At 39.3% G+C, this 16,497-nt stretch overlaps 1 protein-coding gene across 6 annotated transcripts in view; it reads right to left on the bottom strand.

Annotated features, from left to right (window-relative positions):
- Positions 1 to 16,497, bottom strand: part of PTPN13 (protein tyrosine phosphatase non-receptor type 13) — a 195,390-nt gene that overhangs the window by 16,169 nt on the left and 162,724 nt on the right. For all 6 annotated transcript variants that reach the window (XM_036259635.1, XM_036259641.1, XM_036259668.1 and 3 more), the window contains 5 exons: positions 13,453 to 13,523; positions 10,975 to 11,036; positions 8,461 to 8,554; positions 7,612 to 7,749; positions 7,432 to 7,520 (listed from right to left, as the gene is read on the bottom strand). In XM_036259635.1, the coding sequence (XP_036115528.1) occupies positions 7,432 to 7,520; positions 7,612 to 7,749; positions 8,461 to 8,554; positions 10,975 to 11,036; positions 13,453 to 13,523 (454 nt within the window). The remainder of the gene's footprint in view (positions 1 to 7,431; positions 7,521 to 7,611; positions 7,750 to 8,460; positions 8,555 to 10,974; positions 11,037 to 13,452; positions 13,524 to 16,497) is intronic.

Here is a 16,497-nt window from a genome sequence, read left to right as displayed (position 1 = left end):
TTTCTTCATTCAATGTGTCTTTTCCTTCTGGGACTGTTCCCTAAGCACCCAGTCTAAAGTAGGTCTCCTTGGTCTCTCTTTTGTAGCACTTATAAAACAACAGCAGCCCTGGCTGGTTTTGCTCAGCGGTTAGAGCGTCGGCCTGTGGTGCAGAGAGACCCGGGTTCGGTTCCCGCCAAGGGCTCGTACCTCAGTTGCAGTTTGTCCTGGCCCTGGTTGGGTTGTGCGGGTGGCAACCAGTTGATGTGTCCCTTTCACATTGATGTTTCTCTCTTCCCCTCTCTCCCTACCACTCTATCTGAACAAAAGATGCAAAAATGTCCTCAGGTGAGGATAAAAACAAAAAACAAAAAACAGCAAAAAAAAAAAAACCCTCATAGACCTTATCACAGGTTGTAATTGCATGTTTGTCTGTGTTTATTTCATCATTCTCTTTTCTTCTCCATTAGTCTGTAAGCTGCATGAGGGCAGGAACCGTGTCTGTCTGCCACTGCCCGCCCACACACGCTCATGCCTGAGACTCAGAAGGCTGTCTCACTTAGTAAATAAAAATGTGAAAGACCTCGAATGAGACCTCTTTTAGTTATAGACTTTGTAGAATTAAAAAGTATCTAAAATTAAATTATTATGATATCAATTTCAATTTATGAGGGAGATGCAGAACTTCTAAGAAAAAAAGGCTGTTTTTATGCACTGACAACTTAAAAGGAAGCCTTGGACTTGTCTGTTTTTAGAGGTTGATCACTTTTGTCTGGGTTAAATTTTTTTTCCAAGTGAAGTCATTTAAATTTCTGATTCTCTGTCATAATCCTGGTGTAAGAATCTACTCTGTGTGCAATAATTTTGAAAAGTATAAAGTCTTTTATAGGAGTCAAGTGCTATTGTTGACATTAATGTGGTCATACAAAGCCCGACTGGAAAAAAAACCCCTCAAAACTATAGTGATCCTTGCTTGTATTAAGCAATTTCCCACTATTTTTGCAAAGTTCACCTGTGTATGGAAGGGGTAGGGTTGGGTTAGAGGCTGACCTTCAGTCTCTCTTCTCATGATGGAGTACAGGCTCCTGGGAAGAGGAGGCAGCTGTAGCATTGCCTCAAGGAAAAGATTTAAGATTTTTATCATGGCCAGCCCATTGGAGGGTTACTCTGTAATCCTACGCTCAACGAATCCAGATCTAGCAACCTGAAGAGCAGAGGAGCTATCTCCTAGATCCAAGACCAGCTACATAATTTATAGTGCTCAGTGCCAAAGGAAACTAGGGCATCTTTTATGAAAAATCATTAGGAATTTCAAGATGGTGACGGCACAGCATTATTTTATAAATAATGTGGAGCTCGTCCGAGCACAGGGCGCGTGGGGCTGCCCTGGCTGAACACTGTAGAGCCAGCCTTGCCTGCGTCCTGCAGTCAAGCGTGATTATCTCATAGGTGATGGGAAGCCACGCAAAGTTTTGAATAAAAAATTAAAAACACTTTTTAAGACTAACTAGAATTAGAAGCATATTGATGCATTTCAGCACAATGATGCCATATCTTTGGAGGATATGCCTTTCTTCTCTTCATTCTGCTCTTTTGACTTCATGGGAAAATGTTTCTAACCTCTCTCAGGAAAGTCACCTGCCCAGAGATGTGCAAAGTCCAAATTCCTTGGTATGACATATGTCACTTCACAAACTCATCCTGCCTATCTCTTCGGACTTAGCTTTCAAGATACCACGTAATGCCCTACGCACAAGGATTCAGTTTCCAGGACGTTCCAGGCTGATCCAGACCCTCGTGCCTTTCTAAGCAGGTCCTCAGTGTGGAATGCTCTTTCCCATCTTATCTCACCTATCAAATATCTTTTAAAAACAATCCTCACCTGAGGATATTTTTCTATTTATCTTCAGATAGAGTGGGGGAGAGAGAGAGAGAAACATGATGTGAGAGGGACACATTGACTGGTTGCTTCCCGCACGACCCGACCAGGGCCGGGGATGAACCTCAACCAAGGTACGTGCCCTTGACCGGAATCAAACCCGCGACTCATTGGTGTGCGGGCCGACCCTCTAACTGCTGAGCCCAACCGGCCAGGGCTCAAGTATCTTTAAAATACTAATTCTCTAAGAAGCTTTAATAACCATACCCACCTACTCCTGTGTAGTCCCTATCATTACACAATTCTTTAAAACCCTCTCTGAACTCAATATAAATATTCACCAGGACATGTTTTTACTACAGTTTTTAATATGACATTTACTTATTCTGCACCTCCCAAATTGATTACTAGACTGTACAAGCAAATTTGGGGTGGAAAACCTGACATCCGTTCTTACCCTGTTACTCCCAGCACAAGCAGAATCAAACAAATTCAACAGTTAAGTCAATAGTTTCGAAACTTAGGCAATAATATACAATAATGTACATGACTGGTATTCATTCTTTAACTCATCAATAAGACACAGACAGAGGCCTGAAGCACTCAGTAAGAGGTAGTCAAGTGTCAAGACAATGTCAGTAGTGACAAATATGATGACTGTGCACAAGTAGCTACCAGAGGATAATCTTTCTTTTAAAAAGACACTCCTGTATTCTTTATAATACCAGTGGCTAGCATCTTAACTTTTGATACATGCTAAGCTTTCAGGGTTACAGAACATATTGTTAAGAAGCAATTCAGTATATAATCTACAATTCATTTAGGATGATCCCAGGGTGACACACTTACAAGAAACTGAATTATTTTCAGAAATTCTAAGAACTCCTAAAATTACTCAAATGTAGGCAATATTCTAGAAACAGAAGATGAAACTGAAAACGGTTCTGGAATACTGCAGTATTCCTTTCTGCTACGGAGATTATATTAGTTCTGAATTTGTCTGCTTATGAAAATAATGTCCATAGTGATTTTAACATTTAGAGTTTGATACAAATAAAACCTTTTTATGAGTTATCTCAGTGTCTTGTTTTCTTCTTTCCTGAATTTGTTTCCTCTCTTCGTTTGCTTATCGTTAAGTCAAAATCTCTTCTAAAGCAGAAGACCCATCTATACAAGTTCTAATTTATTATTTTTATTATTATTAAAAAGTGTTTTTCTTTATTGATATTAGAGAGGGAAAAAAGGAGAGGGAGAGAGAGAGAGAGATAGAAATATCAATGAGAGAGAACATCGATTGGCTACCTCCTGCATGCCCCCGACTGGGGATCAGGCCCACAACCTGGGCATGTGACCTGACCTGGAATCGAACCCACGACCTCTTAGTGCATGGGTCAATGCTCAACCACTGAGCCATACCGGCCGGGCCTAATTTATTATTAAGGACGAAGTGGCCCAAAGTATTTGGTGTTAAACATGTTGACTTCTCAAGGCACAAATTTGTGAGATCTTTGTGTATATTGGTGGCAGGACAATTTATATAATATTTCCAGATAACTGGTAGGAATATTCTCCCTCTACAAAACTTAATTTTTAGATTTGTCCTGGATAGTTTTACATCCCAATTCTTCCATGTGCATTTTAGAATCATTTTTAACAAGCCACTCATGCCTCTACTGTAAAAAAAAAAGTCAAATATATTAAGGGACCATATTTAGTTTATGAGTGAATTTAGGAAGAATTTAACTTTTGGGTTTTTTATCAAAGAACAAGGGCTGTTTTTCTTTAATACTACTTTTATGCATCTTTGTGTCGTTTTAAAGTTTTCCTAATACAGATCATAGACATTTTGGTTGAGTTTATGTCTAGAGCTTTTATTTATTTTATAACTATTGTGAATGAAATTTTCTCTAATTATATTTTATCACTGGTTAAAGCAAAGACTGTGTTATATATAGACCGACTTGTGTCTCCCCCAAATCCACAGGCCAAAGACCTAACCCCCAATGTGACTACGTTGGAAGATAGTGCCTTTATGAAGGTAATTAAGGCTAAATGAGGTCGAAGGAATGATGCTCCAATCCAAAGGGACTGGTTTCTTAGAAGAAGCAAAAGAGACACCAGCAGTGTCCGCACAGAGGAACGGCCACGTGTGAGGTCACAGCGAGAAGGTGGCCGTCTACAGGCCACGGACAGAGGTCTCATAAGATGCCAACCTGCTGGCACCTTCATCTTGAATTTCTAGCTTCCAAAACTGTGAGAAAATAACTTTCTTTTCTTTTTTTTAAAGCCATCCAGTTTATGGTATTTTGTTACATGGCCCAAGCAGAATAGGACAGACTTCAAAGTCAATAGCCTGCAGGAACCAGACCAGTAATAAGAACGTTTGAAATGCTGAGGCTGGGAGCGGTGGTGGTGAGCAGGGGTGGAAAATGAGAAATGGTGGGGTTAGTAGAGAAATAGTCAGAGCGTACAAGGAATTTAAATTTTGAAATTTAATTTTGTCTTGGGAATCCTGAGAGTTTACAGTATAAAGAAGTAGGAATGTGTTGCATTATTGTTTATAATAAATATGAAATTTAAAATTTATTAAGAGCCAATTTAACAAAGGTATATCGATGCAGTAGAATACTGGAAAGGCATCAGATTTTTACGTGCCTGTGGAAAGAGGATAATAATTATAAAGAGAGACTAAAATTTAGAACCATGTGATATAATTTATATTTTAAAAAAATCATTTAGTTCTTTCTCTCTCTTTTTTTGATCTGAGGAAACTTGAGCAATGATTCTTTCACTTGGATAGGATGATGATTAAATGTAACAAATAAAACTGATCTCCTTTTTCACCTTAAATGTAATGTTTCAGTAAAACAGGTAATAATTTCAGATGATGTCAACTTCTTTTCTTTTTTAATTTCAACATAATGTTATGATATATACTGAGCCCTAATTATTACACAGCTTATTCTTACCAGTTTGGATCCAACTATTAAAATGTATTATGAACCAGTCAGCTGTTCAAGTCTTTTTAAACAAGTCTCAATTGAAATCTCAAAATAATCATAGCAAAGCCATGGGATCATTGGAAGAATTAGATGTTTCAATGGTAAGTAAAAGACAAGAGTCCATGAGGAGCAGAGGGAGCATTCAAAGATAAAAGCCAAGTTTCCTTCCTAGGTTAGGGATTAACTGGAATGGGATCTTGGAATTCTCAATATTTTTTTTTAAAGACAGAGAGAGAGAGATCTGTTGTTCCACTTATTTATGCATTCATTGATTGCTCCTTTATTTTTATCTTATTTATTATTATTTAAAAACTTTTTTATCTTTATTGTTGAATGTATTACAGATGTTCCTCATTTTTCCCCCATTGACCCCCTCCTCCCCACTCCCGCCCCCCTCCCGCCTTTTCCTACACTGTTGTCTGTGTCCATTGGTTATGCATATAAGTTCTTTGGTTTATTTCTTTCCACCCCCCAACCCCCTTCTCTTTGAGGTTTGTCAGTCTAGCAACCAATTTGTTCTTCTTAATCCCTTCACCTTCTTCACCCATTCCCCCAACCCCCCTTCCACCTGGCAACCAACAAAATGTTCTCTGTATCTATGGGAATGTTTCTGTTCTGCCTGTTCATTTTGTTTGTAGATTCCATTGCCGATAGATATGTATTCATTACCATTTTGTTTGTTCATATATTTTATCTTTTTCTTCAAGAAGACCCTTCAACATTTCATATAATAATGGTTTGGTGGTGATGAACTCCTTTAACTTTTTCTTGTCCGGGAAACTCTTTATATGGCCATCGATTCTAAATGATAGCTTTGCAGGATAGAGTAATCTTGGTTGTAGGTTCTTGGTTTTCATCACTCTGAATATTTCTTGCCACTCCCTTCTGGCCTGCAAAGTTTCTTTTAAGAAATCAGCTGACAGCCTTATGGGAACTCCCTTGTAGGTAACTAGCTGCCTTTCTCTTGCTGCTTTTAAGATTCTCTTTGTCTTGAACCTTTTACATTTTGATGATGATGTGTCTTGGTGTGGGCCTCTTGGGGTTCATCTTGTTTGGGACTCTCTGCTTCCTGGAGTGGTATGTCTGTTTCCTTCACCAAGTTAGGAAAGTTTTCTGTCATTATTGTTTCAAATAGGTTTTCGATTTCTTGTTCTCACTCTTCTGCTTCTGGCACCCCCAAGATGCGAATGTTGGCACGCTTGAAGTTGTCCCAGAGGCTCCTTACACTATCCTCATTTTTTTGGATTCTTTTTTCTTTTTGCTGTTCTGATTGGGTATTTTTTTTGCTTCCTTGTATTCCAAATCGATGGGGCTATCTGAGTTATGGGGCTATCTGAGACCGGATGCTGCTTGTTTGAAAGAATTTAGGAAAACCTGAAGCAGGATCCAAGACAGGCCAATCCTACGATGAAGCAAGTGGCAACAGCTTGGGTGGGCCTGAAAGTTGAGTGGGGCGGGACCTCAGGGAGTCACCAGGGCGGGGCTACCAGTGTGAGCCAGGTTGCTGGAGCCCCAGATATGGCGGCGTCTGCCACCCCAGGGAAGGGCTCACCAAAGGAACAAAGGCCTCTGACAGCATGTTTGTCCTGGAGAAAGCCCCCTCTCCAGCCCTCACTCCAATGCCAAACAGCTCAGTTCTTCCCTGTATGTCTCTGGCGCCCCTCGAGCTGCCTCCCCTCCGAGCTCAGAGGGAGAGAGTCCGATAAGTCCGTGCGCGGGCCCTTTAAGGAGCTGCCTGGGGCTCCAGCCGCTTCAGCCTCCCTGAGCCTCAGTTCCGGCTGGTTTTTCCAGCCAGAAGTTATGGGGATTCTCTTCCTGTCACTGGAACCCTGAGCGGGGCACCTGGTGTGGGACAGGGACCCCTCAGTCCTCAGAGAGGACCTTCCCAGCCGAGGTGTCCTCCTGATTTTTATCCGCCACACGTGGGTGTGGGACCAGCCTGTCCGCCTCCGCCTCTGCCCCTCCTACCAATCTCAATGCAAGTTGCTTCTTTAATTCCATAGTTGTAGGACTTCCATTCAGCTCAATTTCAGGCGGTTTTGAATGATGATTGTTCTGTACTTTAGTTGTAACTTTGATGTGGTTGTGGGAGGATGTGATACTGCTTTTACCTACGCCACCATCTTGACTGGAAGTCCCATTCATTGGTTGCTTCTTGTATGTGCCCTGACCGGGGATTGAACCTGCAACCTCGACACATTGGGACAACCTCTTAACTGACTGAGCTACCAGTCCAGGACCTCAACTTTTATTTGGTATAAAAATAATGACATTAAAAAAAAATCATGTTTTTTTGGCACACCATTTTTATTAAATGGAAAATTTCACCAAAAGAAGTTAAAAGATTTAAAGGTAAGTTCTTTCTCCAAAATGAGTAAATGACATTAGTTCTCCTTCTTACTGAGGTTACTAAACAGCCATCAGGATATCATCTTTACCTCGTGTCTAAAAGGGAAGCTGGGAGATAGGAAGCGGTAAGGCCTCAGCAGAGAAAGCAAGTTTTAAAGTAAGGAGATATAAAATTCTAACAGGACATAACCCCCTACAGTGTTATCCAGGCGTTATCCTTACCTCTGTAAAATCTTCAGGTAAAGGGGATCCATCGCAATCTGTATCTTCTGCTCTCTCTTCAGACGATTTCCCATTGGTTTTCAGTGCACCTGGGAGAGATATAAAGAAGCCAAGGGGGGTTATCCCGAGAGGCCTTCTGGTACTCCTTGGCGTACCAACCGATTCCTCCGGCTCATCTACCTGGAGCACAGGCATCTCCTGCCGCGTTATGCTGGTTTAAAAGGTTCTGGGCTTCCTCGTCCACAACATCCAGCAAAGACTGGATCACTTCAGCTTCTTGAGGGTCATCATAAATATCATCTTCCTGAACAGCAGACTCTTGAGAAACAGCAATTTACATGGGGTTTTACTTTTAAAATACTGATATAAGGAAAAGACAACGTTTCAAACAGATTAAAGCAGGTCTTTCAAATTTTAAGCCTCGACTTTGAAAGTAGCCACGCTGGCCAAGCAGGTTACACTAACGGGCTAATTGTTCTCAGCTTCAGAACCACTCTGGCTGCTCTGACGAAGACCACGCAGATGCAACTTAACAAAGCACAACCCAACAGCAGTGTCTGTGATCCACCTTTTCATGAGACATTAATAATTTAATGCTTATTTTCCTAAATTAATCCCAAATTATTAAGTCATAAAAGAAACTCAAATTATGTTATAAAGATTAAGGATATGACAGAGCAGCCCAAATGTCTCCAAGAAAAAAAATTTTAATTATTAGGTAGCCTGTAAATTGTTCTTTCAAAAAATATAAGAAACACTATCAAACAAAAAAGCTATCTTTTCAGTCATTTAGAAATAGTTTTAATCCTAGAGATGAGAATGAATCCTGGACACCTGTGTAGTTATTCAGCTAGCAATGATTAATTTTACATCGTTCTTTTATTTCTCTGAACAAAAATCTGTCCTTTTAAAACCAACTGTAAAAAAAAAATAAAACCAACTATAGGCACATGTAAGGCAAAATAGAGGATAACTAGTATTTCTTTTTAGGGGATTTAGTGAAACTAGATGACTGATTTGGAAAACTACCTTTGGACAGAATCAAATTTGCTGATCCCTTCATCTGATAAGTAGAGCATTTTCCTTCAGGGTACACAACTTCCATTATTTCTTCCCCATTAACCTAAGGCATAAAACCAAAACAAATCATTAGCTTACTATTTTATTAACTTCCAGGTTAGGGAGCGACTATGCATTGCCCCTCAATGTCCTTCCCCCCTATTTCTTAGTACAAAGTCCATTTCATATCTCCCCACCTTAGACGTATTTTTAGAAAATACGAGTGCTCTAAAATGTGCAACGGGGATGGAAGTTTCCATCACCAGATATGTCTGCAACCCTAGATTAAATATTAAATCAATATTTTTATTCTAAGAATTCTCACAATGCTTACTAATATAAATTCTAAGTTGCCAAAAGAGAAATCTATTACCCAGTATTTCCTAAATTCACTTGAGTGCAGAAATCTCTTTTTGGAGACATACTTTATGGGACTTGTCTTTCTTAGAACTTCATAGAAAAGTTTAACAGGATTACTAAACTTAGACATTGAGGGAAAGGGGGAAAAATAATCAACTTTTAAGTATTTGTGAAGCTGTTATAATGGACATAAGTTCCAGTTCAGCAGCTTAATCAACTGTTAGGTATAAAGATTTTCAAATCTAGTCTAAATCTCATCTTAATTTAAGAAAAACAACAATGGGCTCATAACTATAAAGTAATTATTTATAATAAAATGTAACTTTGTAATTCAAGGGTAAATTGTAAAGCACTTCATGGTGGACAGCCTATTGATAACAATGATTTGGCAAAAATGCAAAGTTAAATAATTAGATAATTAAAGTAAATTAAATAATTTAATGCAAATAAAGGTTTTGCTTTATTAAGATAAAAAGTAGAGATGATAGATACAATATAATTATTTCTTTGTAAGTAGTGGTTACATGATGTCAAAAGTTTCACTGGATTGTGAAACCCTTATCTTTATGAGAAATTCATAGTACGGACTTTTGAATTCAAGGACGGAATATTGTTTGGGCAACTTTCTAGAATATTTTAACAACAACAAAAAGTGTTTGCAGCTATGAACAATCAAAATCGTAGTTTCTAGGGTTTCATGTTAATTTAAACAGAAACTCTACCCTTCTCTCCTTCAACAACATGCTGATATTTAAAAAGAAAAAAAGCACTATACAGCATGACTAACACTCAAAACATGTAAAAATTCAGTTGCTTCAGCTATGTGAAATTGAAGGCATTGTGAATAAAAAGAGAATAGTGAGTGTTGCTGTATCCAATCCACAAGCATACAAATACCAAGAAATTTTTATTGTTGTGTTCCAATCGCTTCTGCCTAATAATTCTTCTGCACAGTATCTTTTCAGGCCCTTGCTAACCCATGTCACAAGTCTGAGCTAATATAGTGAGATGAAAGGCACAGATTTTTGGGCTTCTGGCCACTAAATCCATTTTCTTCTCCTCCACTCAATCTAGGTCATGTCCAGAAATTTAGTTGAGACGGTAAGCTTTTCAGGTTGCGAGAAGAGTAATGCCTCAGCTCTGGACTTTACATGGAAAGACAGTCCAATAGTGAGGTTCAGAACAGATTGTATGGAATGTGTGTGGTATTAAACAGTCTCACAAAATGAAGATCCAGCTGTTATTATTTTATTTTTTTAATTCTTACCAGAGGATATATTTTCTATTGATTTTAGTGAGAAGAAGGGAGAGAGAGCTAGAAACATCAGTTGGTTGCCTCCTGTACAAGCCCCAAATGGGGACTGAACCCAAAACCTGGGTATGTGCCCCAACTGGGAATCAAACTCACAACCTTTCAGTGTACGGGACAACGCTTCAACAAACCGAGCCACACTGGCCTGGGCCAGCTGTGATTGCTTTAGAATGTACATTACATGCCAAAAGAGGATTATTAAACAAAATGTTAGCCAAACAAATGTAGCCTTAAAGAGAGAGCCTGAAGTGGTATTTAGTTATGTGATAAAATAGTTTTGTTAAATCACCGCCAGGTTTCTCTGTGCTAATCTTAAATTATTTAGGCTCTTTCATTTTATTATTGGTAAAGCATTTTCTGTGTCTCTCAAGAAGCAGGTAAGCCTATTTCTTTCGCCACTACTGTTCTTCCTCAGTAGCGGCAGAGATTTGTCATTTGAGAATCACTGCTGGTCAACATTAACCCAAAGGACCAATTTCACTCTTAATTGCATTCTTCTCTTCCAGGTATCTAAGACAACCAAATGCTTTGTCCACACTAATAAAAAATCCTAGCATTAAAGCTATCTACTTAAGTAATTAGCTTATTCAGAAGCAGAGTATGTGCTAAATAAAGTAAGGTTACTTGTGTGGGGGCTTGACAGTGTGAGCTTTACTTAGCAAGGTCTATTATTCACTGAATGTATTCCTGTTATCAATATATGTTTCTAAAAAGGCAAATATTGAAATGTGAAATGCGTTTGTTTCTAGACACAAACAAGCTGGTTATTCAGATAAGGAAGTGGGACACGAGGAGGGTGGCCTTTTACTTACCTTGGAGAACGAATCACTGTGAGCGAGGGCAGGCTTGCCACACGGCTCCACACTGTGGTGACCTCAAAGGGACAACAACAGAGTAAGGGGTGAGCCAGTCAGAACCACGGTAGGGACATCAAAATGATGAGAGAAAACCTATACTATCTGTACATGCTCTTATTTTGTACCCTTATTAGTACATTAAAAGAGATATCACGTCACAAAGTAATTTAAAACCGACTAGATGGAATCAAATATTAGAGAAGGATTTATCCCAAGAAAAAAGCCAGTTTCTTAAAAGAAAATAGTTTGCAAAACAGCTGTTCAGGCTGAATGGTTCCAGTGTGAGGTACTGAATATGAATTATCCCAACCAAATGGGAGACACATCACAGGTCAGAAACTAGATTCACTTTACTATTTAAGAAAAGACAGGAAGCCTCTTAGACTGTCAATTTAACACAGTAAAATAAGCTTTGGCTATAACTAGTTAGGATTTTTAATATATATCTAAACTAAATGCTAATTTGAACTCTTAGCTGTCAGTGCAAAAATTCAATACATATATTAAAATAAGATTATGCTTCTCTTACAGTTAAAGTTTGTATTTAAAAAGAAATCGATTCATTGAATTATATTTTTAAGAGATTTTAAAAGATATGGCAGAATTTGGGAAAGTTAAGAAGAAAAGAAAAAGGAGTTCTATTTGAGAATGACCCAAAATAACTTCACTTAGAAAAAAGAAGGTTGAGATAAAGTTTTAGGGATACATCTCTATACTTTCGTGAATGGTGTTACAAAGAGCCGAAGGATGCCTTTTAATATCACTTCCAGCAGATACAGCACAATACTAAACTTCTAGGAGAAATAGTGAAAAAGCATACTAACAATAAACCACTGGTTCTAAATATCAGATTAGAGAAGCATAAAACACAAGTTTATTATTTGTAACTGCTCCTCCTGCTAACAGGGCCGCTCCCTTTCCCTCCTTGTCTCCAGGCAACCACGAACCTGCTTTCTGTCACTATAGATTAATTTGCATTTTCTATAATTTCGTATGAGTGGAATAATAAAGTATGAACTCTTTTTTGTCTGTCTTCTCAGCATAATTATTTGAGGTTATTTTAATTATGTTCCTGTGTGCATCAACAGACCATTTTTATTGCTAAATAGTATTCGGTTGTTTGGATATATTACAACTGGTTTGTTCATTCAACAATTTTTGGACATTTCAGTGGTTTCTGATGTTGGCTATCACAAAGAAAGCTGCTAAAAACATTCTGGCACACGTTTTTGTGTGTAGATAAATGCTTTCTTTTCTCTTCAACGAACAAATAGGAGTAGGATGGCTGGATCATATGGTAGGAATAGGTTTATATTTTTAAGAAATTATTAAGCTGGTTTCCAAAATGGTTGTACTATTTTATATTCCCCTCACTATGAGAGAGTTATTATTGATACTCTATGACTTTTCAGAATTCACAAAAGAATTAGTTCTGTGGGAGCCAAGGAAGAGAAACCCATCAGGAGACCACTAGGCAGTTTCTACAAGGGGGGTGGGCATAGCTACTCTCTTTAGCTTCGAGAGTTACGAGCTGGAGTCTTCCCAGAGGTCCCTAGAGAAATGCCCAGGGGCTGTTCTGAGAGGCAGTCCGACTCCACTGTACACTGGAACTGCTAGAGAGCAGACAGGAGGAGGCGTCCGAGAACAGAGGAGGAGAGGCGCAGATCTGCCAGCGTTTAGAGGACAAACTACGACTGCCCTCTCAGTGAGGCTCCTTCGAGCTATTTTTGGTACTTAGGTATTACTACCCGATAACCTACAAGTTTAGTTATGTAAGAAATACTGAATTTACATTTCATATACACTGATTTCCACGACATTTTCTTGTGCCTAACATTCTCATTATTACATTAATACTAGCATTACAAGCTACATTTACGGAGTATAGTTATGTAAGGGAGAACACGAAGTCAGACATCCTAGGTTTAAATTCTAGCTCTGCTACTTGTTAACTCTGAGCGCGGGCAAGTCATCCAACTCGTCCGCGCTCCGGTTCCCCTTCCATGGAAGGACAACCCTGGTGAGGCAGGGCGGTGTGGTGGGGGCTGGCGCGCTTGGAAGAACACCTAGTGCAGAATAAGCAGTAAATCACTGTTAAATCTGCCATAACTACTAATTCGATAACTTATATTATGCTAAAATGTAAGACAGGCACTTTGCTTACTCATTGTCATATTCACAATGCCCAGAACCGTGCCCAGCACAGATAAGAAATTAACTGTCTGAATAAATTAGTATGTGACAATTAATGTGATGTTTCACATATATTATTGTATTAATACCTCATTATAACCTCACAAGGTAGATAGAGATCCCGCAAAACACTCTGCAAAGGCACTAAAAACATTTTAGTGATTGCCTCCATACCTGCTTCCAGGAAAATACAGTTACCTCTCCATAATGACTTGTGTCACAACATGAATATATGCTTACCATTGGCTTGGGTTGACTTTGGAGCTGAAGTAGCAGACTTCCTGGAACTTGGGATCACTGGCTGACCATCTCTGTGTTGTAAAAAAAATGAAAAGGCAATTGCAAATTACTTAAGATGTTTGCTTAAATATCCTCTGAGCAATCTGTTAATTAGACTAAGGAGTTTTATTTTGGAGGGCTTCAGGGATGTAGGCACTCCCTAAAGCTGATGACAAAATTTTATCAGTTGTCATCAACGTATTTTCTTTTTTTTTTTTTTTAAGTATGTTTTTATTGATTTTTAGAGAGAGAAAGGAAGGAGAGATAAAAACACCAACGAGAGAGAGACATCAATCAGCTGTCTCCTGCACGCCTCCTACTGGGGATCGAGCCCATCATGTGCCCTGACTGGAATCGAACCTGTCACCTTGTCCTGCATGGGATGACGCCCAACTCATTAAGCCACACTGGCCGGGCTCATCTATGTATTTTCTTTCTTTTTTTTATCCTCACCCCAGGACATTTTTCCATTTTTTATTCATATAGAGTGGGAGGGAGAGAGAGGAAGAGAGAGAGAGAAACACTGACGTGAAAGGGACACATCGAGTGGCTGCCACCTGCATGACCCAACCAAGGCCGGGGACATGCAGCCAAGGTACATGCCCTTAGCGGGAACCAAACCCAGGTCTCTGTGGACCGCCGTCTGATGCTCTAACCGCTGAGCCAAACCGGCCAGGGCTCATCAATGTATTTTCTGAAGAGAAATATTCTTGACCAAAAAAAGATTAAGAATCACTTCTTTATATAATCTCTCTTTGGGTTTCAGTTTAACATATCACTTTCTTTTCTCCCTCATTTCAAACACTTGTAATGTTCATGATCTAATAACTTGGTTCTCTGTCACTCAAGTGGTAGTTGAAAGATAACTTAGGCCCTGGCCGGTGTGAGTCAGTTGGTTGGGCATCATCCTATTGCACTAAGAGGTTGCCGGTTCGATTTCTGCTCAGGGTACATGTCTGGATTTTGGGCTCGATCTCGGGTAGGGGGCATGCAGGAGGCAGACAATGGATGTTCTCACATCGATGTTTTCTTTTTCCCTCTCCCTTTCCCTTCCTCTTTCTCTAAAAATCAATAAAAAAGAATATATTTTTTTTCTTTTTCTTTTTTATCTTCACCCAAGGACATTTTTGCATTTATCTTCAAATAGAGCGAGAGGAGAGAGGGAGGAAGAGAGAGAGAAACATCAATGTGAGAGAGACACATTGACTGGCTGCCACCCACACAAACCCAACTGGGGCCGGGGACAAACTGCAACCGAGGTACGTGCCCTTAGCAGGAACCCAATCTGGGTCTCTCTGGACAGCGGGCCAATGCTTTAACCGCTGAGCCAAACCGGCCAGGGCAATAAAAATATTTTTTAAAAAACCATACAACTTAGAAATCATAGATCACTAAGTTTTATGACCCTAAAGCCCTTGATATGTATTTTACTTTTAAGTTATTTAAAGTGAAAATCTAGACAACGTATATATATATATACATATATATATATATATATATATGTATATATATATATACTTAAAGGATTATAAGAATAATACCACCCAATGTGAAAAACAGTAAAAAAGCACCTTGGAAACTGAGGATTAGTATGCAATGTCATTGTTGTAAATACTTGAGAAGAAAGGTAGGTTGCCTAAAGTATACAATGCTGAGAGAGGTAGTTTGCCATGGGCCCTTAGCATCCCTGCATATTCTTCTCAAGTATCCCAGAAATGAAGGCTATGACCATTTTTTATCTGGGACAATTCTCAAGGCTATGTTTGTGGTGAGCAAGTTTGAGGGATGACATAACCTCTGTTCCCAAACCAAAAGCAGGCTTTCTATCAGGCCACCACAAAGGGGCAGGTTCCCAGGCTCTTCTTGAAGTATTCCTCTCCTGTAATACTACCCACCGCATGTGCAGAAGCCCACTAGGCCCACTATGTCATCTCCATGGGACTTAGAGGGCGTGCAGAACTGACACCAATACATCTGCAACAAGTCTCCTATCCAGGGGTTTCGTATCTCCTACCAGCATGCAAGAAACAATAACTGGCTAACTTGTTAGCTTGGAAGTAGGGTAAAGTCACAGACCCTTTACAGTTCTTGACATACAGAGAATTACCTTAAATACACACCCCTCCGTTATTGCTACCCTGAGGACGTTAGAGACAGCGCGTTAATACAACGGTGGAGAGAGAGCTGGGAGAACAAAGGGGAAAGCCGTTGGGACCCCCACTTCTATATCTTTAGTGACTCCAGGAAAGATAAAAGCAGAAAGAAAAAAGAAAGTAATTTCAGACCTAGAGTAAAGGTGCTCTACTGATTTTGAGACAAAAAAATTCAGCTAGATCTGTGGTTAATGGAGATGGTTAATTTTCATAAATTTTTTTCAGGCTGTTTGAACCCTTTCCTTCCCCACTAATTAACATTCAGCAACAGCTATGAAAGTGACTTTACACCCAATCTAATGTTTAGAAATATATGGGAGAAAATGGTCAGGAATTATATTCAAGGAAAAAAGTACACAATCTGACTTAAAGATTTAAATTTTTTTCTTTATTGATTTTTTTTTGAGAGAGAGAGGAAATGAGAGGGAGAGAGAGATAGAAACATCAGTGGAGAGAACATCGACTGGCCGCCTCCTGCATGCCTTCCACAACCTGGGTATATGCCCTGACCGGGAATCGAACCGGTGACCTCTTGGTGCATGGGTCAACGTTCAACCAATGAGCCAAGCTGGCCAGACTGACTTAAAGATTTAGAAGGAACAAACAAGTTTAATATCATGATTTAATTAATAGTCCTTATATTTTGAAAGGCACACTCTGTAAAACTCATCATGTACCACAGATAAAAATGTGAAGTTTCCCTTCATATACAGGCACCTGTACAGAAAGCCTGGATTTGTATACATTGAGGTAGGCAGCATAATGGCCCTTCCCCACATGAACACTGTAATCCTCAGGACCTGTGAGCATGGAACCTTACAAGGCAACAGGGATTTTGCAGATGTGAGTAAAT

The sequence above is a fragment of the Molossus molossus genome, unplaced genomic scaffold (genome assembly GCF_014108415.1).
Source record: "Molossus molossus isolate mMolMol1 unplaced genomic scaffold, mMolMol1.p scaffold_m16_p_1, whole genome shotgun sequence".
Taxonomy (NCBI): domain Eukaryota; kingdom Metazoa; phylum Chordata; class Mammalia; order Chiroptera; family Molossidae; genus Molossus; species Molossus molossus.
Note: the sequence above shows the minus strand (reverse complement) of the source record. Positions and strands in the feature narration are given on the sequence as shown.